Source organism: Cheilinus undulatus, linkage group 21 (assembly GCF_018320785.1).
Source record: "Cheilinus undulatus linkage group 21, ASM1832078v1, whole genome shotgun sequence".
Classification (NCBI taxonomy): Eukaryota; Metazoa; Chordata; class Actinopteri; order Labriformes; family Labridae; genus Cheilinus; species Cheilinus undulatus.
Window position 1 is genome coordinate 21155094 of NC_054885.1, and position 19439 is coordinate 21174532.

The 19439-nt window shown below is 37.9% G+C and overlaps 1 protein-coding gene across 2 annotated transcripts; it reads left to right on the plus strand.

Moving 5' to 3' along the window:
• The first annotated feature begins 1655 nt into the window (after positions 1-1655).
• On the plus strand, positions 1656-7168 carry zfand2a (zinc finger, AN1-type domain 2A). Of its 2 annotated transcripts, none has more exons than XM_041777871.1 (10): positions 1656-1857; positions 2590-2688; positions 2784-2878; positions 3163-3294; positions 3376-3527; positions 3615-3743; positions 3849-3924; positions 4020-4096; positions 6573-6707; positions 6855-7168. In XM_041777871.1, exons 2-9 carry the CDS (start codon positions 2634-2636, stop codon positions 6682-6684), a joined length of 828 nt encoding a protein of 275 aa, XP_041633805.1. In that variant the 5' UTR covers positions 1656-1857; positions 2590-2633; the 3' UTR covers positions 6685-6707; positions 6855-7168. The 2 variants fall into 2 exon arrangements, with proteins under 2 accessions (XP_041633805.1, XP_041633804.1); XM_041777870.1 differs by having other exon boundaries at positions 6573-6657.
• The last annotated feature ends 12271 nt before the right edge of the window (positions 7169-19439 follow it).

Sequence of the window (19439 nt, forward strand, 5' to 3'; positions counted from 1 at the left end):
TCAATTTTTCATTGTCACTTTAGGAACAATTAAAATAATTTCAAATTTGTGAGGATTAAGCCACGTAATACAGAACAACCATAAAAATGCAATACCCAGTGATGATCGTATGTCTACTTAGAATAAATTACAACTTAAACACTTATGAGTTTCACCATCTGACATTTATAAAGGAGAGAGTGGAAACTATTTTTCAATGTTACATTTCTACAGTAGGTGCAGACATGTATTTCAAGACTTTATCATACATAAGGCCTCTTGAAAGTGGTTGGGATGTTAAGATAAGTGAGAAAGCTACACAAAAACTAGTGTAAACCTGCAATGGATCCTGGAGTGCCTCACGCTCATGGCGATCCCACGGCTTGAGTGGAGACTGATTTCCCTCCGCGTTCCAGCCATGTTGGTAAACTTCAAGATGCCTCTGGATGTGAGGGAGGAAACACCAGTGAAGAGCATACAGGTGGACTTCACTGTCAGAATTGAGAAGCCCTTCTTTCTCCAGGTTGGTAAAGATGGTGTAGAAAAGATCAAGCACTCCCACATAAACATCTCTCCAGAGTCTCTCCATCCATCTCCTAACAGACAGTCCAGAAAAAATAAGAGAGACAGGAAATTTTCTTCAGCAGTCTTCGACCAGCTCCTGGACCACTGGAGAAAGAGACTGAAAGAGATTTTACCGCTTTTACTGAGGTTTTTTTTACTAAGGAGGTTTTTATCTGTGGTTTTGAATACACTCTTCAAAGAAAGGAGAAGAGTTAGCTGTTGAACTTTGTGTTGGGCCAGGCCAAGATGGCAGTGTTCTATGTAGTGTGGCAGATCCTTGTGTTTGGAAATATGTTGAAGATATAAATGAGGAGACTGAATCCCTCATATATTTTTTTTATTTTTTTGAATATGTGAATTTGCCAATATGAGTCTGTACAATGTGTTAGAATGGCAAATAAAGTTGTGTTTTAAAAATCTAAGTCTCTCCCTCTCTATCTCTCTCTCACTATCTCTGTTGTGATGGCTGTAGAAATTGTGAGTCGGTGATGCTACCTATTTCCAAATGGTAAATTATTATTATTATAGAAATAATAATAATGTTATTGTTATTATTGTATTATTATTATTATTGTATTTTATTACTATTGTGTTTATCTATTTATTTGTTTTTTAATTTATTTACATTATTATCATGGAATCATGGAAATTTTTTTGTTGATGCTTGCACTCATCAAGTCTCTGTGGTCCAACTTAGAAATAACAAGATGACTCCACCAAACCTCTCCAAATGAATGACACCATTTCTGACTGACTGAAGGCCCCCAACAAATACCACCTGGCTGACACACAGCCAAAACATTTGCTCTTAAAACTATCTAGTGATGTATTTTTTGTAGAGACAGGACGTTGAGAAGGTTTGTGGACATCATTGGTCAAAACTAATTCTTGTTGACAGACAAGGCTGCGCTTTTAAACTTATCAGGTCGTACTAGTTCCAAATAAGTGGGACGAACTTAAACTGCATTTCAAACAAAAGCTCCGGTCTCAGGAAGATGTTATAGGTCTTATCAGAATTTCTGGTAAATTCTAGACGTTGCCTGTCATTTCCACCTACACTGTAGAGAGCTATAAAGCCACGCCTGAGACAACGTCTTACGTCGGATGACGTCGTCATTGGAGGAGCATGCGTGACACATCAAAACTTGACGAAAACAGACAGCTCAGGCAGAGGCTAGCAGACGGTTCAGCTTAGATATCTGTGGGAAAACATCTGAGTACACGGCACGAATATAAGGTTTATACCGGGATCACTCAAGACTACATTGTAATCTTCGATTTCTACTCTACTGGCTGACAGGAGAACGGAGTTTGGTGAGTAAAAGGAGCCAAGGACTGGGGTTAGCTATCAGAGCTAGCTCTATTAGCTAACGCGAGTGGGGCAGCAAACTTACTAACCGTTTGTTAACTGTTTTTATAATGGGTGTAGAAAAGACAATGAAAGACGTATTTGTGTCGTTAATCTGTAGATTTGTCTCCAGACAAGACCACGGAGTTCACAGTTATGTTTGTTTTTATTCAGCGACACCCAAACAGCTGCTAGCATAGTCGAAGAGAATACAAAAAAATGGTTCAGAGGGATTGGACATATAATTATCCATTTATGATTGGTTTGATATAGATTGTTGTCGTTTGTTCACTTTTGCATCATCTTTACAAGCCTAAGCAACGTGAGCCGTAGTTATGTAACCAGTTATAATCGTACAAGTTAGCTTAGCTAAGCTAACGGATGCCTAGGTAATTAGCAGTTTGGTTGGAGGGTGTCAGGATATGTATCTAGAAACAAAGTCTAATTGTGTTCTGGACTCGGGAAAACGTAAGTACAAAAAGATATTTAGTGAAAATAATAAAACAACGTAAACCAATGTAAAATACGTGCGTATATGACCTCATAACATAAAGTCAAAGCATTTCTTAAAAGTCATGATGACTTGACTTTTAACCACAGTTAGCTTTACTAGCATCCATCAACCCAGTCATTGTGTTTACTTTGGCTGACCTGCATCTTTCTTTGGCTTACCGCACTAAGCACTTTATTCTCTTCAGGTTATTGAGGTTGAAACACTGTCAGCTGAAGAACTTTTTCTGCCATGGAGTTTCCAGATTTAGGAGAGCACTGCTCTGAGAAGACCTGCAAGCGTTTGGGTGAGTACTGTTTGCCAAAGATGACCCTGTCCTTATTACTAACCCTATAATGTCTGATGGAAACTTGAATTTTAAAACCTTACCTGATATTACAGATTTTCTGCCCATGAAATGCGATGCCTGTCAGGAGATTTTCTGTAAGGACCACATAACCTATGCAAATCACAAATGCATGTCCTCTTACAAGAAGGTAATTTATTTTCCTTACAACTTGGCTGTATTTCGTTAAAAAAAAGTTTTGATCCACTATGTATTGAAAATAATTGATTATTTCTGTTGATTCCTTTTAAAAGAAATTTTGTTGACATTTCTGATTGTATCATATCTTATCAATTTACAGAAAGGATTTTCTATTGTATTTTTTGTTTAGTCGATTTTTGTTTAGACGATTGTATAAAATATTTAGAATGCAATAATATGATATCCCACTTCGATTTATTATTTTTGTTTTTGTTTTTTTGTTTTTTTATATAGGATATCCAGGTTCCTGTCTGTCCTTTATGCAACACCCCTATCCCCATCAAGAGAGGGGAGATGCCCGACATTAAAGTCGGTGAACACATTGATAGGGATTGCAAATCTGATCCTGCACAAAGGAAAAGAAAGGTTCATTTTAAACTCTGTTTTTTGTCCTCATAAAAAGTGTATATAGAAACAGCATACTTATTATTACTTTATTTCTTTCAGATTTTTACCAATAAATGTTCTAAAGGAGGCTGTAAGCAGAAGGAAATGATACGAGTGACCTGTGATCAGTGCCATTTAAATTACTGTCTTAAACACCGGCACCCACTAGACCATGATTGTAAAACAGATGGGAAACCTCTGTCCAAATCAGGGTGAGAGCAGCCACAGTGTGCCTTCAGATGTTGTTCTTTCATGTTGCAGGAAATTTCAAGAATGATTCATTTTGTCCTTTGTGTTAGACATGCTGCTGTAGTGAGAGCCCAAGGTGCTTCCTCCACCTCGGCCTCCGGTTCGAGTTCATCTGCTTCAGGAAACTCTCGACCTGTCTCTAATGGCATTAGCTCTAACAACAGAGGCCACAACAGTGGGTAAGTGCTTATTATTGATTTCAAACTGCTGTTGTGTATGCTTTAACAGTCACTTAAATTAATAACTTCCTCGTTTGCTGTCTGGTGTTTTTCTTATCTTCTTAGCTCCGCTCAGCGAATCCCTACTTCTGTATCAGCACAGAATGTAATACCACCATCAGCATCATTTCAGGCAGGCCTGGTGCGCGTTCTTATTGTTTACTTGTGATCACATGATTAATTAAAAATCCATCCAGGCAAGGAAATGTAAACATGGGTGTTGGACTGTCATTGCAGACGGAGGAGCAGGCTTTACAAAGAGCTCTGGAGATGTCTTTGGCTGATTCCAGGCAGACAGTTCAGCCGGCCCTAAGGTGTGTAAACGTCATCCAAACCCATAATCCCAGAACTATCCTATTATGAGCTAGACATAACTAACACAGTCATGTCTGTGATCTGCTGTTAGTAGTGGAAATGTTTTTTTTCTTCTGTCTGACTCTCATTTTATAACTAATGAATGTTTTTCTTAAGCTGAAGTAAATCTTAACTTTTATGTTGTTTATTTTGATATCAGTACACTGAAGATCAGTGCTCATTCAGGCAGTAAAATATTAAAAGTAAGAGACAGGTTTTTTTTTTTTAAGAAAAAAAAAAAAAACTGATGAACTCGTCACTTAAACCCAAAATAGTAATATCAGTCACTTAACTCATTGAGTGCCAGCCCTTTTATAAAATGGAAAGTGGTTTGTGCCAGCATTTTTGGCAATTTTGAGTCATCTTTCAAGACCCACAGAATATTTTGTACTATGATTCTGAAAACACCAAATAGCTCAAATGAAAGAAGAAACTCTCTATTTCATCATGGAAAAAAAATGTTTGTTTGTAGCTTGTTCCGTTCTTGATTTATCTTAAGTTGAATAGAGACTGGTTTCACCAAAAAGACCACTTATTTTTCTAGAAATCTGAGAAAAATGTATTTTTGTGAAAGAGGGTCTGTCAAGCAGAACAGTGATTTGAATGTTATAATTGCCTTCAATGACATAAAAGACATCTGAAAATTGTATTACAAATGTTATTTTGTTGTAAAATAAATAACAATGCTTCCAGTCACTGTCATGCCATTCACACTCTGGAACTGGATGGCCTTCACGGGACCTCCCTATACGCCCACGTCCTCTCCTGCTTGTTGCTGTATGCATCCAGCTGGCAAGAGGCTGCCTTAATTCTCCGACACACAAGGGAGACCTCACGGCATTCTTTAGCCTCTTGGCTGGCCGAGGCAGATCAATGAAAGCGCCGATCCCTGGATTCGCTGTCGTTAAGTTCAGTGTCGGTTTCAGTGAGTAAGCAATTTCTCAGGCAAAAGTTTAAAGTTTCTTCCAGTGTCTAAGTTAGAACTTTTAGCTTAGATTACCTCTGTAACGATCGCTCTGCTCTTTGACCCCAGGGTCTCCACCTCTGCCGTTTGATCTACTGTCTCTTCCGACTGTAGTGTTCTGACTACGTATCCCAGAAGCCCCAAAATTCCGTATATATATGTCAATGGCACTCAATGAGTTAATTGTTAAGGCTTCAAGAAAATATTCGAAGTAAGGTTGCCCCAATCAGATTTTTTGCAGACAGTCACCTATGAGTGAAAGAAATCACCAAAACTGATCAGATTTTGTGTTGTGATATAGCAGCGGGTTTAGTGGTTGGTCAGTCTGTTTAGCTCTAGTAGTGTACTGAGACCTTCTACAGGTTAAGGAGTAATCTGATTTAAGGACAAAAGTCATCTTTTTTTCAGTCAACCACATGCTTTTAATTATTTTGTTTAACAGAGTAGAACAAAAACCTTCCAATGAGCATTGCAACAAATATCCTGCAGGTAAGACAGGTGAATTACTCAATGCGATGAGTCATTCATTACATGTGTTAAAGTATGTTAAAAAAAAAAAAAAAAAAGCACAAATATTGGTTGATTAAAATGTCGATTAAACAGGCTAAAGAGAGTGAAACTTGTCTATAAATAGAAGTCAGTCAGTCTCAGAACATTTGTAATATATTGTAACTGATACAATCCTTTTATATTAATTAGAGAAAAAAATCACCTCCAACCAGTTTATGCAAATTCTTCACCAAAACCCATATTTACTTTTCTTACAGATACATTTAAACACATCATGAGGGCTTTAGCTCCCTTTAATAGTCATTATTCAATTAGATCTTGGACACATCATAATTTTGTAAGGTGAAATAACCTGCTACGAACTAACATAAGCTAGCTCCCAGGCTTTAATCTGCTGGTTTTAATCAAGGATGTTGGGGTTAGAGATCAACCCCAGTGTGGCTTCTGCAGATGGCTGTCAACATGTGTCTCGCTCTGCTAGAGATTCCTGCTCCTTAAAGGGAAGGTTTTCTTGCCACTGTAACAGGGCTGCCGTTGAGCTCTCGGTGGTTTACGTTGGTCCTTAAAATAATAGGCTACATCAGAGAGTACAGTCTAGACCGGCCCTCTTTGTTGGGTGTCTTGAGATAACTTTGGTTATGAATTGGTACTATATAAACAAAGATTGATTGACCAGCAAGGGAACAGAGGTCTGTCAAAAGGTTTTTAGGACATATCTTTAGGGACTATGAGGAACAGACATATTGAAGAATGCATCTGTTTAAAATGGACCTTTTCTTAGACCTGCGATGCCCACCTTGTGACACTACACAACATCAGGCTTTTAATCCACCTTCTTATTTGTATTCATTCATAGAACTGTCATCAGTTAACTTCACAGCCTAAAGAAAGCCAGTGAGGCAGCTTGGTAAATGTGTCATGTTTTCTCTGGTTTTAACTGTTGTGTTTGTTGTGATTGTCAGTCCTCAGGAGCAGGAGGATCTGGCTCTCGCTCAGGCTCTAGCAGCCAGTGAAGAAGAGTACAGACGCCAGCAGCAGAGACAACAGGTACCCGGAAAGCTTAGCCGTCACTAGCATGCTAACAGGAACGCATAGAGGTACACTGTTGTCATGGCAACTCATCCTCTTTGAACTTTCTTCCTTTCATTTTCTGGCAGAAGAAGAGACTAATTTTACATTTGGTACATTTTAATCAGTGTAAAATTTTGTAGGTTTTTTTCTGACCATGTATTCTCTCTGTTTAGGGGAGAGGGTCCAAGCAATCCAACTGCAGCCTTTCTTAAACCATGCCCACCTTTTAGACTTCGAGCTGTGCTAATGAACTCCTAGAATCTGCTCATCTGGGACAACACTCTCTTGGATCAATGATTGTTAAATGAAGGAATCCTCTGTGAAGTTTGCTCAGATTTAAACGCCTTCTACAGTATAAGCACATACTTTCCTAGCAGGATCTGTCATTTTTACAAATGATTTGCTTTGTACATATTTTATATGCTTATCATGATGACACCATTATATTACCATATATGGATATTAAATAAATTATTTCAAAGATGCACCCTGAATTCTGAAATACTTCATTCATTTAGATAAGAAGGCAAAGTGAACACTAAGACTGCTTAATGATAAGGCAAATCAGCAAGTTAATGAGAGATTTTGGACCAGTTTTTTGCACATAAAATCTGTACATGATGATCAAAAAAAGTATCATTTAAAATCTTTTATTTATTTATTTTTTTTCAGTCATGCAATGTATGGTATTTAATACTTTATTTCTGAGGGGATGCACAGTGGAGTAGTAGTTGCCTTGTGGGCCTGTAGGTGTTTATGGACCTGAGTGTAAATTGAGGAGCATTGTGATAAATCACAGGTTTCCTTTGCACTCTTCTGTTTGAAGAACCACGTACAATTTAGTATTGATAAAGTGAATACATAGGAATAGTTAAAAGAGATCAGGGAGAGACTAAGTAAAAAGTTTTATAAGGATGCAAAACAGTGAGACCTGGGTTGGTCAAAATCTTGCTGTATAGTTTTAAATATTAACTTCAGGACATAAAGTAACAGACTAAGGTAAGCCTTTACTAACTTCAGTCTCATATTGAGACTCTGCCTTTGTTTGGGCAGGCCTTAGTATGAGGTTTTTTTTCAAACAAAATATGTAAGCATTAAACATAAGAGATATGTAAAGAGTATAAAAATGTAAATTCACACCAGAAAGAAGCGACAAATTGAGGAACAAATCACTAGTTTTGATCTGGACTTTCTCACTGGTATGCATACTGGCACTTTTTCTCAAACAGAAGTTCACCTGTATCGTGTATCGTGTGTCTTGCTGCTTTTTCTCCCTAATTTTGATCAACAAACTGTTTCAATACTAAATGCACGGGGGCCTAAATTGAGACCTGTCTTTACTGGTCAAACATGCAGCAAAACAAGCCCAGTAACAAGGACTAGCCTTTAATTTCACTCAGGTTTTATGGTGACCTTTTTGGTTGAAAGTTTGAGAAACATCACTGCAAAGACATCAGGAGTGATGCTTTTTTATTGCGTGAATACCATTAACTATATCAATCCATTCCAGCATCGAGGAAGGCTCAAATAGAAGCTTTTAAGCAATCAGAAAAATGCCTAACCTGTTTATCAGTGCACCTCGCCTGAAAATAAGTACTAACTTGCACCTACAGATCATTTTTTGGTATGCTTTTAGATGTCAATATTCAGATTAGCTGCTGATTTTATGAAGTGTATAATTATTTGAATTGATGCAGTAAGAGCAGATGCACATAAACAAAATCTAGAGTACTCAATGCACTAATTGCAGGATGGTGCATGTTTCCCCCTACTTTCTCTCTCTATGTTTCCTGTCTCTATCTGCTCTTTTAGAATCCTATCCTATCTCATTGTATGTAATTATTTGGATCCCTTTTGGCCACTACTGAAGTTCATACATATAAAAATTAAAAATCCAAACAAGTAAGAAAAAGATAAATTATAAAAAGACTGTCATGATCATCCAAATCAAAACAACAGCAATGGTAACAGCAAATTACAGTTAAAATGGAAACCTGTAAGATCAAGATGAACCCATTTTCAACCTGAAAGATCATCTCTCATGTGCCCGGATTAAATTTATGCAAATATACAGTTTAGAATAAACTGACAATAAGAAAGTAGCTGCACAGTGACACAAGGTAGATCAGGGGTTGTCAACTCGTGGGTCAGGGCCATTAAGTGGGTCATTCAGACCTTTTCAGTTAGTCAGGCTTGTGCCTGGGAAAAGTGGTGCCAGAAAAGTCCCCGAAACCCTTCTAAAACACGCTTCCTCTGGTTTTCAGTGCCTCTTTTGTCACATTTGAGACTATCTGAGGTCCACAGTGGACATTTTTCATAAAGTAAAATTGATTGGTTGAAAAATATAAGAAATTCGAGCCATAAATTCTCACTGAGAAGCAGATATGGGTCATGTCTGAAACATTAGATAGTGCTTTAAACTCTGAAAAAAGTTTTTTTTTTCTTCTTTTTTTTCTTTTTAATTTGTGATGTCTAATTGAAAATTGTTCCACATTTTGGTATTTGTGAGTGGTAGTGTAAAATAACCATTTGAGGTATTTTTGTTACTCTTTTGGACTTTTTTTTGTGGATAACTTTGGTTGTGTTGACGCATATGGCATACATTTTACCAAGGGTGTGCATTTTGGGATGAATTTTAGTATTTCAGGGAAAAAAGTCCAGTCTTTAGTTCACTGTGAATAAAATAGTCACACCTGTGTCCCTAAGGGTATTTTTTACCCATTGACTCCAATTAAAGCACATTTTTTGATTTATTTTTATTTTTCCATTCCTTGGTGTTGAAATCCCTTCAAAATTGTATTTTTGTTGTTTTTCACTAGGTGCTGATATTTTCTTTTATACTGTATATGCACCATTGAGAGGCCATGTCAGCATTTTCACATTATTATATCAAGCACCGCAGGCCAATTCATTAAATATTTAGAACAAAGATTATTGGCTGTGTTTTAGGGATGTCAAAGTGTGTTGTGAATGTGTTTGTGTAGCCAAAATGATGCATATATTTTCTATGGCAGTCTTTATTGGAGGATATTTTTTCACCCTTCAGGGCATGGGTGTCTCACCTTTTATACAATCTGACACTACACAAAAAATAAAAATGGTTAAAAATCAATGTTAATGCCAATCTTTGACAGTCCCAGGCTCAGATAATTCCACCCCCAAAAAATCAATTTTGCATGTATGTGATGGTTTGTGAGGATTTTTGTGTTTTTTGTCTTAAATAATTAAGTTCTAATTACAAAAACTGGCATTTAAGGGGTTAAAATTTTGAAATACAGATAATATTCATTACATATAGTGAGGACTAAAGTTACTAATAGTATTTATACAAAAAAATTGGAATGATACATAAATACATACATTTTCCTTGGCAGTCTTGATCATAAAATCATGGTTAGACTAACTGCAAATGTAGTTCTTTCAGTGTTCTAACAGCAGAGGGCAGTAAAACTTCATGGTTGCTATTTAGTCTTATGAGGCAGGCTTTGGATGTTTATATCACAGCCGTTTATTGAAAAAGATCTCTACTGTTTTGCTCCAGTCATTTTATAATGAGCCTAATTATTCTCACAAAAAACTCTATTGTCATGTATACTCCAAGTACTTTTTGTTCCAGTATGACCTTGCTACCTTCCTGTGATTGGCTGAGTGAATGTCAGGGTCCTCCTCGATACTTGATGTAAGCAGCAATGCTGCTTTGAAAGCTGAGTGTTGTTACAAATGATTGTGACACAAACTGACCAAATCCATTTGCATGATTATATCTAATGAGCACAGATTGAGGGCAGAGAGCGGAACAGACCTCTTCAGCCTGCTGCAGTTAATGTGAGTCACCAAATAATAAAATCAGACGCTGGTGATGCAGCTGCCTCTGTTTGTTTCTGTCATTACTGTAGAGTGTTGTTTTCTTTTGTTTTCTGAATAGACTTCATACAATGTATTGAAAACTGGCCTTGCCGTTGAGCAGGATGTTGCATCAGTTGTAGCATCGTGCTGCAATAATTTGCATATTCATGTGGAAATTACTTTTTTCCTGGAGTGCTAAAAGCTTTGCAAAGAATATCAAGGTACTTTTTAAAGCTCTTTATTGAAAGAAGTGTTGATATTGTCAAGTATCTCCACATTTACTGATCACATGAGATTCTCATCTTGTGGCTCATGAAGTTGCATCATACAACTCAGTGATGCAACCAAATACAAAGACATCTTGTCTGTGGAATTGCCAAAGCTACTTTAAAGCATGACCTGTTTCAGGTGAGAAAAGCTATTAGTGAAATGTAACATCATTAAACACTGTCATATGTCATACCATCTCAGCACCCACATAACAAGTAGTCCTGGCTTTTTGGCCTTTCTCTACCTTCTCTGAGGCATCAGGTGTTCATAGTGACTGAAGATCCAAATAGAAATGTCCATGTAAAAATAGAAAGTCTCTCAGTGAAGGTCATTCCTCTGGGTGAAGAAAACATTAAACCTCTGACATGTTTGAAACACAGTCTTCTCTCCTTGTCACTGAAGATTTTAGTCGAGGTCATGAAGATGCTTGTTCAGGCAGAAGCCTTGATTCACCTGATCCCACTGGCACAGCAGCTCCCAATCAGAGAGCCAAACAAGTGTCTTGTTATTGTCAGTGATGAATGGGGACATGAGCTCCTTTGTGCTGGGTGGGTTTGTGTCAGCATGCCTCAAGGCTTTATCACTGACTGCTGCATTACTAAGGTGAAATGGAGCAATTTCCTAAATAGACAGCAGTAATTGACAGAGTTGGGAGAAAATCATTCAGCTCAGCAAGCCATGGAAAGTGTCCATGGATACAATGAATGGGATTTTTACTTAAACTTTGTACTTCAAAAATGTTATTGTTATCTTAGAATTAAAGCTTGAAATTGTTTGTTGAAGTGTTGACAGTGCGGACAAATATTTTAATCAGAAACTTGAATTACAATAGAAATGTGGGACTTTATACCACAAGTTAACTGAAAACCCAAATTCAAGGCAAGGTAAGTTTGATTATAAAACACCATTCATTTACAAAAGCAACTCAAAGAGCTTTACAAAGGCTAAAACAGAACTCATGAAGAGCATTTAAGTCAAGTTAAGCTCAATGGTATCTTTTTTGTCCAAGTCTTTGGATATCCACAGCTCGACCAGGGGCTTGTGGCAACCCTACATCCCACCTGGATGGTACCCTAGCCCTTGCTACAATGCAACATCCACCCTCATGTGCCCTAAAGGTGTGGAGTTTGTTGTTCTTTCAACAGATTATTTTCTCATACCCCTGCTATGCAAGGACATCCAGAACACTACTAGGGTTGTGTCAATCCTTCTTCCTACCCCATGGTACCCTCAGGTGGCCTACTCGCCACATCTACACCTTACTTCAACCTTTTGGCCCAAACATGCCTAAAACTTCTGCACAGTACTGCACATATTAAAAGGGACAACACTACTCCATCTCCTCCCGCTGTACAAAAAAAGCCAAAATACAATTCAAATCATAAAAGAGCACTGCACAGGACTCTGTCTTAATCTCGTCCACACCTGCTCCTGCTGGATTTCTGACCATTCCTGCTTGCCCCCGTATTGTGTTCCATCCACTCCCCCCTGCACCAAAAGGTGTGTGCAACCAAGTCTGCATCCCGCAGGGATTCTGACAATCCATGTTAATTATTCAAAATAACAGACAGAGGGTTTAATTAAAGGCAATGTTGGAATGTTCACTTAAGATCCACCCTGATTAAGTTTCCTCTCTGAATGAAGGAAACCTTAAGAAAACATCCTTCTTGTGCATAACGGGGCCACATGGTGAAAAAAAAGCAGACTGATTTATCTTATGGTAGGGTAGTAGCAATGTCAAAGTTACATTTTCCAACATTTTCACGCAGCATTTTTATTAAAGTCATGCTGAGGAAAAGTTGTTTGCTGATCTGTAAAGTGGAAATGTGCATCATAACAATTCTTCACTCTAGTTAAGCTACTACCATTCTTATCATTAGGTGTTTAATGCAAGGCATGGATTCATGTAACCAATTTTTTTCACCACCATTTGCCAACTTTTTCCTTTTTTTCATTGTTCAACTATTTGATTTTTTTTCCCTTTAAGTTTATTTCAGTTCCTTCTTTATCTCTGGTGTTGTGATGTTTGTGCAGATCATGGCTTAGCTGTGAAATCTAAGATTACTTTCCACATGGTTGATTGGATGGGCACATTGGCATCACACCACAAAAAAAGTAATTCTGTTTGAAAAAGGGTTTTGCATTTTGAAATAGGCTTTATTGTACTATAGCATAAATACGATTTATTAGTTTCTTTGACAAGATTGAAAATTATTCAGGTTAAATATGAAATATGGTTATCACAGATTATCTTTACAATGGGCCCCCCAGTTGACTGTGCCCCAGAAAGCTCTCCCTTTTACACCCCTTATGGGAGGCCTTACCTGAACAACCTGTTTGGAGATCTGTTCTCTTGTTGTTCTTGCCTTTGAGGAAATGTCATATTTTACTGTACAATTCCTCAGTAGATTCTTAACATAAACTTTAAATCAATGCTTTTTACTTTTAACTGGGTAGATTTAAATACCATTTAGAGGACTGGCAGGGAGTGCTCCTAATATTTTGGTTTCACTCCAAGGTGGCTGTCTATTTCAAGAAACAGTGTTACATAATTTTCCTGTCTTAAAAAACTTAAATTTTCAATGTTATACATGCAATCAGTGTTTGTGATAACTCTGAGGTGAGTCATGATTCACAGCTGGATGTTTACAACCTGAAAGGCGAGAGGAAAAACAGGGAATACACTTGTACAACACCAATTTCCTGTTATCCCAAGTGTTATTTCAAAGCCCAGCAGGCTAACAGAGTGGACCAGGATGTGTCTTGGTAAAATTGGAAATAAGAAGCTGAAAAGTCTCTTTGGGATAAGAAATACACAAACGTTTCCACATTCACAGCTGAAATGTACATCTTAGCTTATGAGAGATTTGTTTTACAAATCTAATCACTATGGTAACGTCAGTGTGTGATTGTTAGAGAAATAGCCACTTGATGGAGCAGATGGTGGGTAAATGTGCAGTAACTCAGCTCCAAATGCATCATTTTGACTTGTGACATCTAACTAGTGGCTCAAGTAAGCCATTATTTTGATCTCAGACAAAGATAACCCAAAATTCTGTTTTTAAATGATGATTTTACTTATTAAGGGAAAATGCCGTCCAAACCTATCATGAAAGCTGACCTTAACTAAGTCAAGTGTGGCCTGCAGGCCTTTAGATGTTGTTCTGGGTTCTTTTGTGATCTCTAATTTTGGTAGGCCGGCCACTCCTGGGAAAGTTCACCACTGTTCCAAGTCTTCACCGTTTGTGGATAATGGCTCTCACCATGGTTCAATGGAGTCCCAAAAGCACTGGAAATGGCTTTGTCACACTTTTCAGACTGATGGATGTCAGTGACTTTGTTTCTTATCTGTTCTTGAATTTCTTTTGACTTTGGCATGATGTTGCTTATTGAGATCTTTGGTGGCCAGGTAAGTTTGGATACCTTTTTTTCCCTTAATAAATGAAATCACCTTTTAAAAATGGCTTTTTGTATTTTACTTGGTTTATCTTTGTCTACTTTTATAAATTTGTTTAATGATTGGAAACAGTAAAGTGACATCAATTAAAAAAATAAGGAAGAGGAAAAATACTTATTTCACAGCACTGTATATAACATAAGAGGCACAAACAACTATAATTTTATCTCAGATTGTGTCCAGCCATACCTGATGCTCTTCTGCAAAGAGGGTACAGAGATTTTCTCCCTCTGTTTAAAGAACCAAAGGGCCATTTATGTCTTTAGATATCATAATAGATGAACACAGTGGAGATATAATTACAGCCTTTTAAACAGCAGAAACCACAGGCTGAGTCAGAGCTCTGTAGCTCAATAAGTGTGATTAAGTTTTAAGTACACTTGACACCCGGGGGGGTGGAAGTGGGACTGACCAGTCAGGAAAGGCCTTCTTCAGAGTGTGATCCTTTTTTCCTACCCTTGTATGTTCATTTATCAGTAGATAAGTGATGTACAAGTACAGAGCAGATAAAAGTTGTGCACTGTGAAATCTGATTGTAATATGTTTCAAATGCAGTTAAGAGTGCTCCCATCAATAGGTCTTACTTTCAATGAAATTGAAGAAATCCACTTAATTTATCCATTTACAAGCGTGTGAGGATGAGTCAGGGTGCTAAGGTCGACATTATTTTCTTTCAGCTTCAATACAGTGAAGGATGATTCACTCAGAGTGCATTATTCCAATTTTCATTTGGGTTTAAATGCTGACTGATTTACATAAAAGGTGTTTGTCCCCAAAACTGAGGTTGGTGCTGAGATTAGAGCTGAATGAACCCGTCAGTAATCATTTGAAGAAAACACGTAACAACTTCCATCCATTCTCTTTACTGCTGCTCCCAGTGAGATTGTCAAGGGCTGGAGCCAGTTCCTGCTGTCACTGGGAGAGAGGCAGGGTAAACCTTCAACTTGTTGCCAGTCATTCACAAAGCTGACATGCAGAGACAAACAACCAGGAATAGTCAACAATTCTGTCACCAATTAACCCAATGAGCATGTCTTCAGACTGCAGCAGGAAGCCAGAGTAGAACCCACACATCTCATGAAGAGAACATGTTACTCTGCCCTGTCCAGATAATCAGAAACCTTCTTGCTGTGAGGTGACAGCAAAGGACAAAGTCAGTGTAGTCACCTATGTTCTACCTCGCACCTTTCCAAGTATGGCCTACCACTAGTTTCTTTGCAGTGTATAGGAGGTTTTGGTAGCACTTTATTTTAGTGGGCTCTAATAACTTTGTACATTTATTGTAAAAAGTATCAATTATCAAGTAATTCCTTGTAATATTGTGGCAATTCTCTGGTAATTAGATGGTATTTACCATAAACCTAACACTTACCCTAACCCCTTTACCATAAAAATTACTTGAAAACTATTCAGGATGGACTCACTTTAATTAGGTTGGCCAAAACAGGATTAGGGTTAGAGGGTTAGGGTTCGGATCCATCACACAAAAATGCTAGTTTTAATGCAGATTGATCAGCCAACTTTTGAATGTTCCAGGAGTTTTTTTGAGTATCCCACAATGTCCCCAGTCTTTTCATGCTCCTGTCCCAACTTTTTTGGAATACAATGCTGGCAACAAATATAGAATGTGTGTATATTTCCAAATGAACAACACTGATAACATTAAAGCAACATTGAATATTTAGTCTTTATGTTGTGTCCAATTAACCTTGCAAAGCAGATAGATGCACCCGTTTCCTTGTTTCTCACTGGCGAATCCATCTTGCAAAGCTCCCGTCTGAACCGTTTGGGCCCGGTTAGAAAGTGATAGGACCAATCAGCGATGAGGGGCAGTAATCTCAGGTGCAGCAGAGTCGTGACGTAAACAAGCAGCAACAAGAGGCAGGTGCAATTATGGCGGAAGAGATTAGTGTGGATGCTGCTAAAGTGCCAGTTTTATTAGAACTTGACATTTCTGTGTTAAAAGAAGAACAAAGAACAGCAGTGAGTTGTTTTCTTTTCAAAAACGACTTTCAAAAAAGTCGTGTACTGACATGTCTATAGTCACCATGGTTCACGTTATTCCTCGGTACCTGCGCACACGCACCTCAGCATGCGGCTACGTCACATGTTTTGTTGCTCTGATTGGCCCGTAAAGGTGTGACAGACAGAACATTCATCCAATCACACCTCAAGTTTTTTTTTTTAAATGCTCTGCCCTTTCCCAAACGCTTAGAATTAAAGGTTTTCCAGATGGATGTGTGAAACAAATCTATCTGGCATGTCAGGTTAGCGTCCAATTGAATTGGATTAGAATAATTTGCAAATCACTGTGTTGTGTTTTTATTCACATTTTGTTCAGTGTCCCAACTTTTTTGGAATCAGATTTTTACAAAAGAAATACAATGCTGCATTTTACAGTTTGTGTCAAATTTTTAAAGTGGAGCCAATTAGGACAAAGGTGATCTTGTTCGATTTGCCCTGTTTCCCAGCATTTGTCAAGTCTGGTGCAATGGCTGAAAATCAGAGGCAGACTGATCCTCAGCTGGGACATTTACAACCATTGCCAATTTATTCCTTCAGCTCGATTTAGCCAAGTTTTCATTCTTTCATTCTTTGGCTTTGTGTCCCTGCTAGTAATTATCTCTGGTTCTCATTTCAGCAACACAAGATTCATAGTCCAATAGGCCCAAGGACACAGGAGAGCTGCCTGTCTCCAGCCAGCAGTGCAATCAATATGAAGACAGTTCTGTTCACTTGAACTCAGTCAGGGGTGAGATGCTCCTCTGGGCTCAATCAACAGGCCACATTATTGTTCTTCTGCTGTGAGAAAGAAAAAAGAAATGTCTTCAGTGTTAACATGGAATTCTATACAGTGTTTTCCACATTTCAGCCCCAGTGGATTCATCCTGCTACCACACTGCTGCAAAACCCAAAGCTGAGAGCTTTTTTAATGCACTGAAGGTGAAACTAAGCACTGAAACCTCTGAACAGCTGAGATAACACTTTCAACTCAAAGGCGTCACTCTGTGAACACTATACTTATGTGTTACACACCAGTATGGAGCAACAGAAGACGTTTTTGAATCATCAGTCATGCTAGCATGGTATAATCACATTGACAATGAAAACAAGCATCTGCCAAGATGCTGCAACACAAGTATTGTCATCCTAGTTTAGCTTTATGTCTATATTTGCAAACAGAAATGACAACTGTGGATTAGGGGATTGTTTTGAAGACTTTGGTTTTAAATTGAGGAATAATTTGTGCCCAGATGTTGTCAGCTGATGAAGTAAAAAAAAACATCCTTAAATTTAATATGAGATTTTATCATGCATATCATGCATACAAGCATCATTAGCATGTTTGTGGATCATCTTCTGGATTAGGAATCTCTCCATCATAGTTTAGCAACCAAGGGTCCCCAAACAGCATTTTGCATAGGGCCCCCACAAAGCTAGAAATGGCCCTGCTTACTACTTGCAACTTAGAGCCCACTAAAATAAAGTGTTACTGACATTTTCCATCAAATGTCTGCTATATGTGAGTGCTAGATGAAGACCTGGTACGCATTTAATGTCTTAGAAAATTTCAAAGCACTGCTTTAACCATCACTGAAGATTGGCGTGGACAACTCAACCCAAAAGAATAACCTTTAAGGCCGGGCTACAAACTAAATATTAAGGTATTTTCCCATTCTGTTGACTGCAAACTAACCAGTAGCTATTTTCTGATGAGTCACTATTCCCATGATAAGTATAATTGCACAGGGCTATCTTGAGTGTTTTTGGAAGACTACTGGAAAGACATGCCTCTAAGTACCCATTTGCAAACCATGGCAACCAGTAAGTGGGTCTAGAGTGAGCAAAATTAGCTTTAAATGCTGGATGGAAAATAATATAAGGGAAAGAAACATATTAAGAAAGCTTCTGATACATGAATCCAACTGCATGCCTTTATGGATAGTTCAGAATACTTGGCATTTGCATGTCAATATAAACCTCTAACTAGCTGGAGAGATTATGTGTCTCCTTAGGTCTGGGAATGCCTCGGGATCCCTCAGGAGGAGCTGAAAAAGACCACTAGGGAGAAATGTCAGAACTGAATTGTTTGACAGGCTGCAGTACTAGTTTGACAGAAGAAATATTTATTGTAAGTCTTCCTTGCATCTGCACACAATTTACCCCCTTTTCTGTGACTAGTTTACAGCATAAACCTTATGATAAAATGAGCAGAGAAACAGCCACCTGAGAGTGAAGCCAGAATAGTTGGGGCGTCTCCTGGATGCAGTATAGGCCATAAGCCACGCCTCCTTTAGGGTAACAGATGGGACACGGGTCAAACCATAAAGTTCAATACTATTCAAATACATTTTCAGCAACGTGGGTTCTGTTATTATCAAGATTGTTTGTGTGAAAATTTTCATCAGATCTCTTCTGCACATGTCTTGGTTCTAAATTATGCCACCAGCACAGTAATTCAGGGCTTGTTATGAGGGTAGTTAGGCTTCAGTTCTGTGCAACACAGGAGACAGATCATTGCTGTCCATTTTAATATCAGCTGATGGTTAACACACAGACACTTAAAGTTATAAATAATGCAAGTGGCCTTATCAATTTAGATTCTGGACTATAATAGCACAAATATATAGGGTCATCAAAGTAGACTTACTTTCTGCATATGTTATAAATGTTGATGCTATTTTATGCACACTAAACCTTTTATTTATAATCAAAGGAATCACTGGAATTTTAAACGTGTATTGTAAATTTTCTTTACAGCTGATATTATTTAAATTTTATCTTTAAAATCTGGCATTTCTTTTCCCACAAGACTATGTTGTATCATCATTATTACTGTTATTTCTATTTTTCACTGACTTGTAATACTCAGTTAGTTTATGCAGTGCTTTACTTCTGAGCTTCTATGAAATGCAGCTTTCTTTAATTCATCTTTCTCTTAATCATACACTGTTCTGTCTCTTCTCTTCATTATACAGTGCGTTCAGAAAGTATTCAGACCCGCTTCACTTTTTTCTTTTTTTTTTTGGTTTGTTCAATTCTAAATTTTATGTCTGGAGGAAACCAGGCACTGTTTATCATCTATCCAGTACCATCCAAACACTGAAGCGTGGTGGCAGCATCATGCTGTGGGGGTACTGAGTGTAGATTAATGAGAGAAAAGGCTTGCTACAACATCGTTTTG

Bases quoted from the DNA above. Each gene is read 5' to 3' on its own strand.
- zfand2a (XM_041777870.1), top strand. From the start codon at position 2,634: ATGGAGTTTCCAGATTTAGGAGAGCACTGCTCTGAGAAGACCTGCAAG. The intron at 3,744-3,848 runs GTAAGTGCTTAT...TTATCTTCTTAG, and splicing joins AACAGAGGCCACAACAGTGG to CTCCGCTCAGCGAATCCCTA. The intron at 3,925-4,019 runs GTGCGCGTTCTT...CTGTCATTGCAG, and splicing joins CATCATTTCAGGCAGGCCTG to ACGGAGGAGCAGGCTTTACA.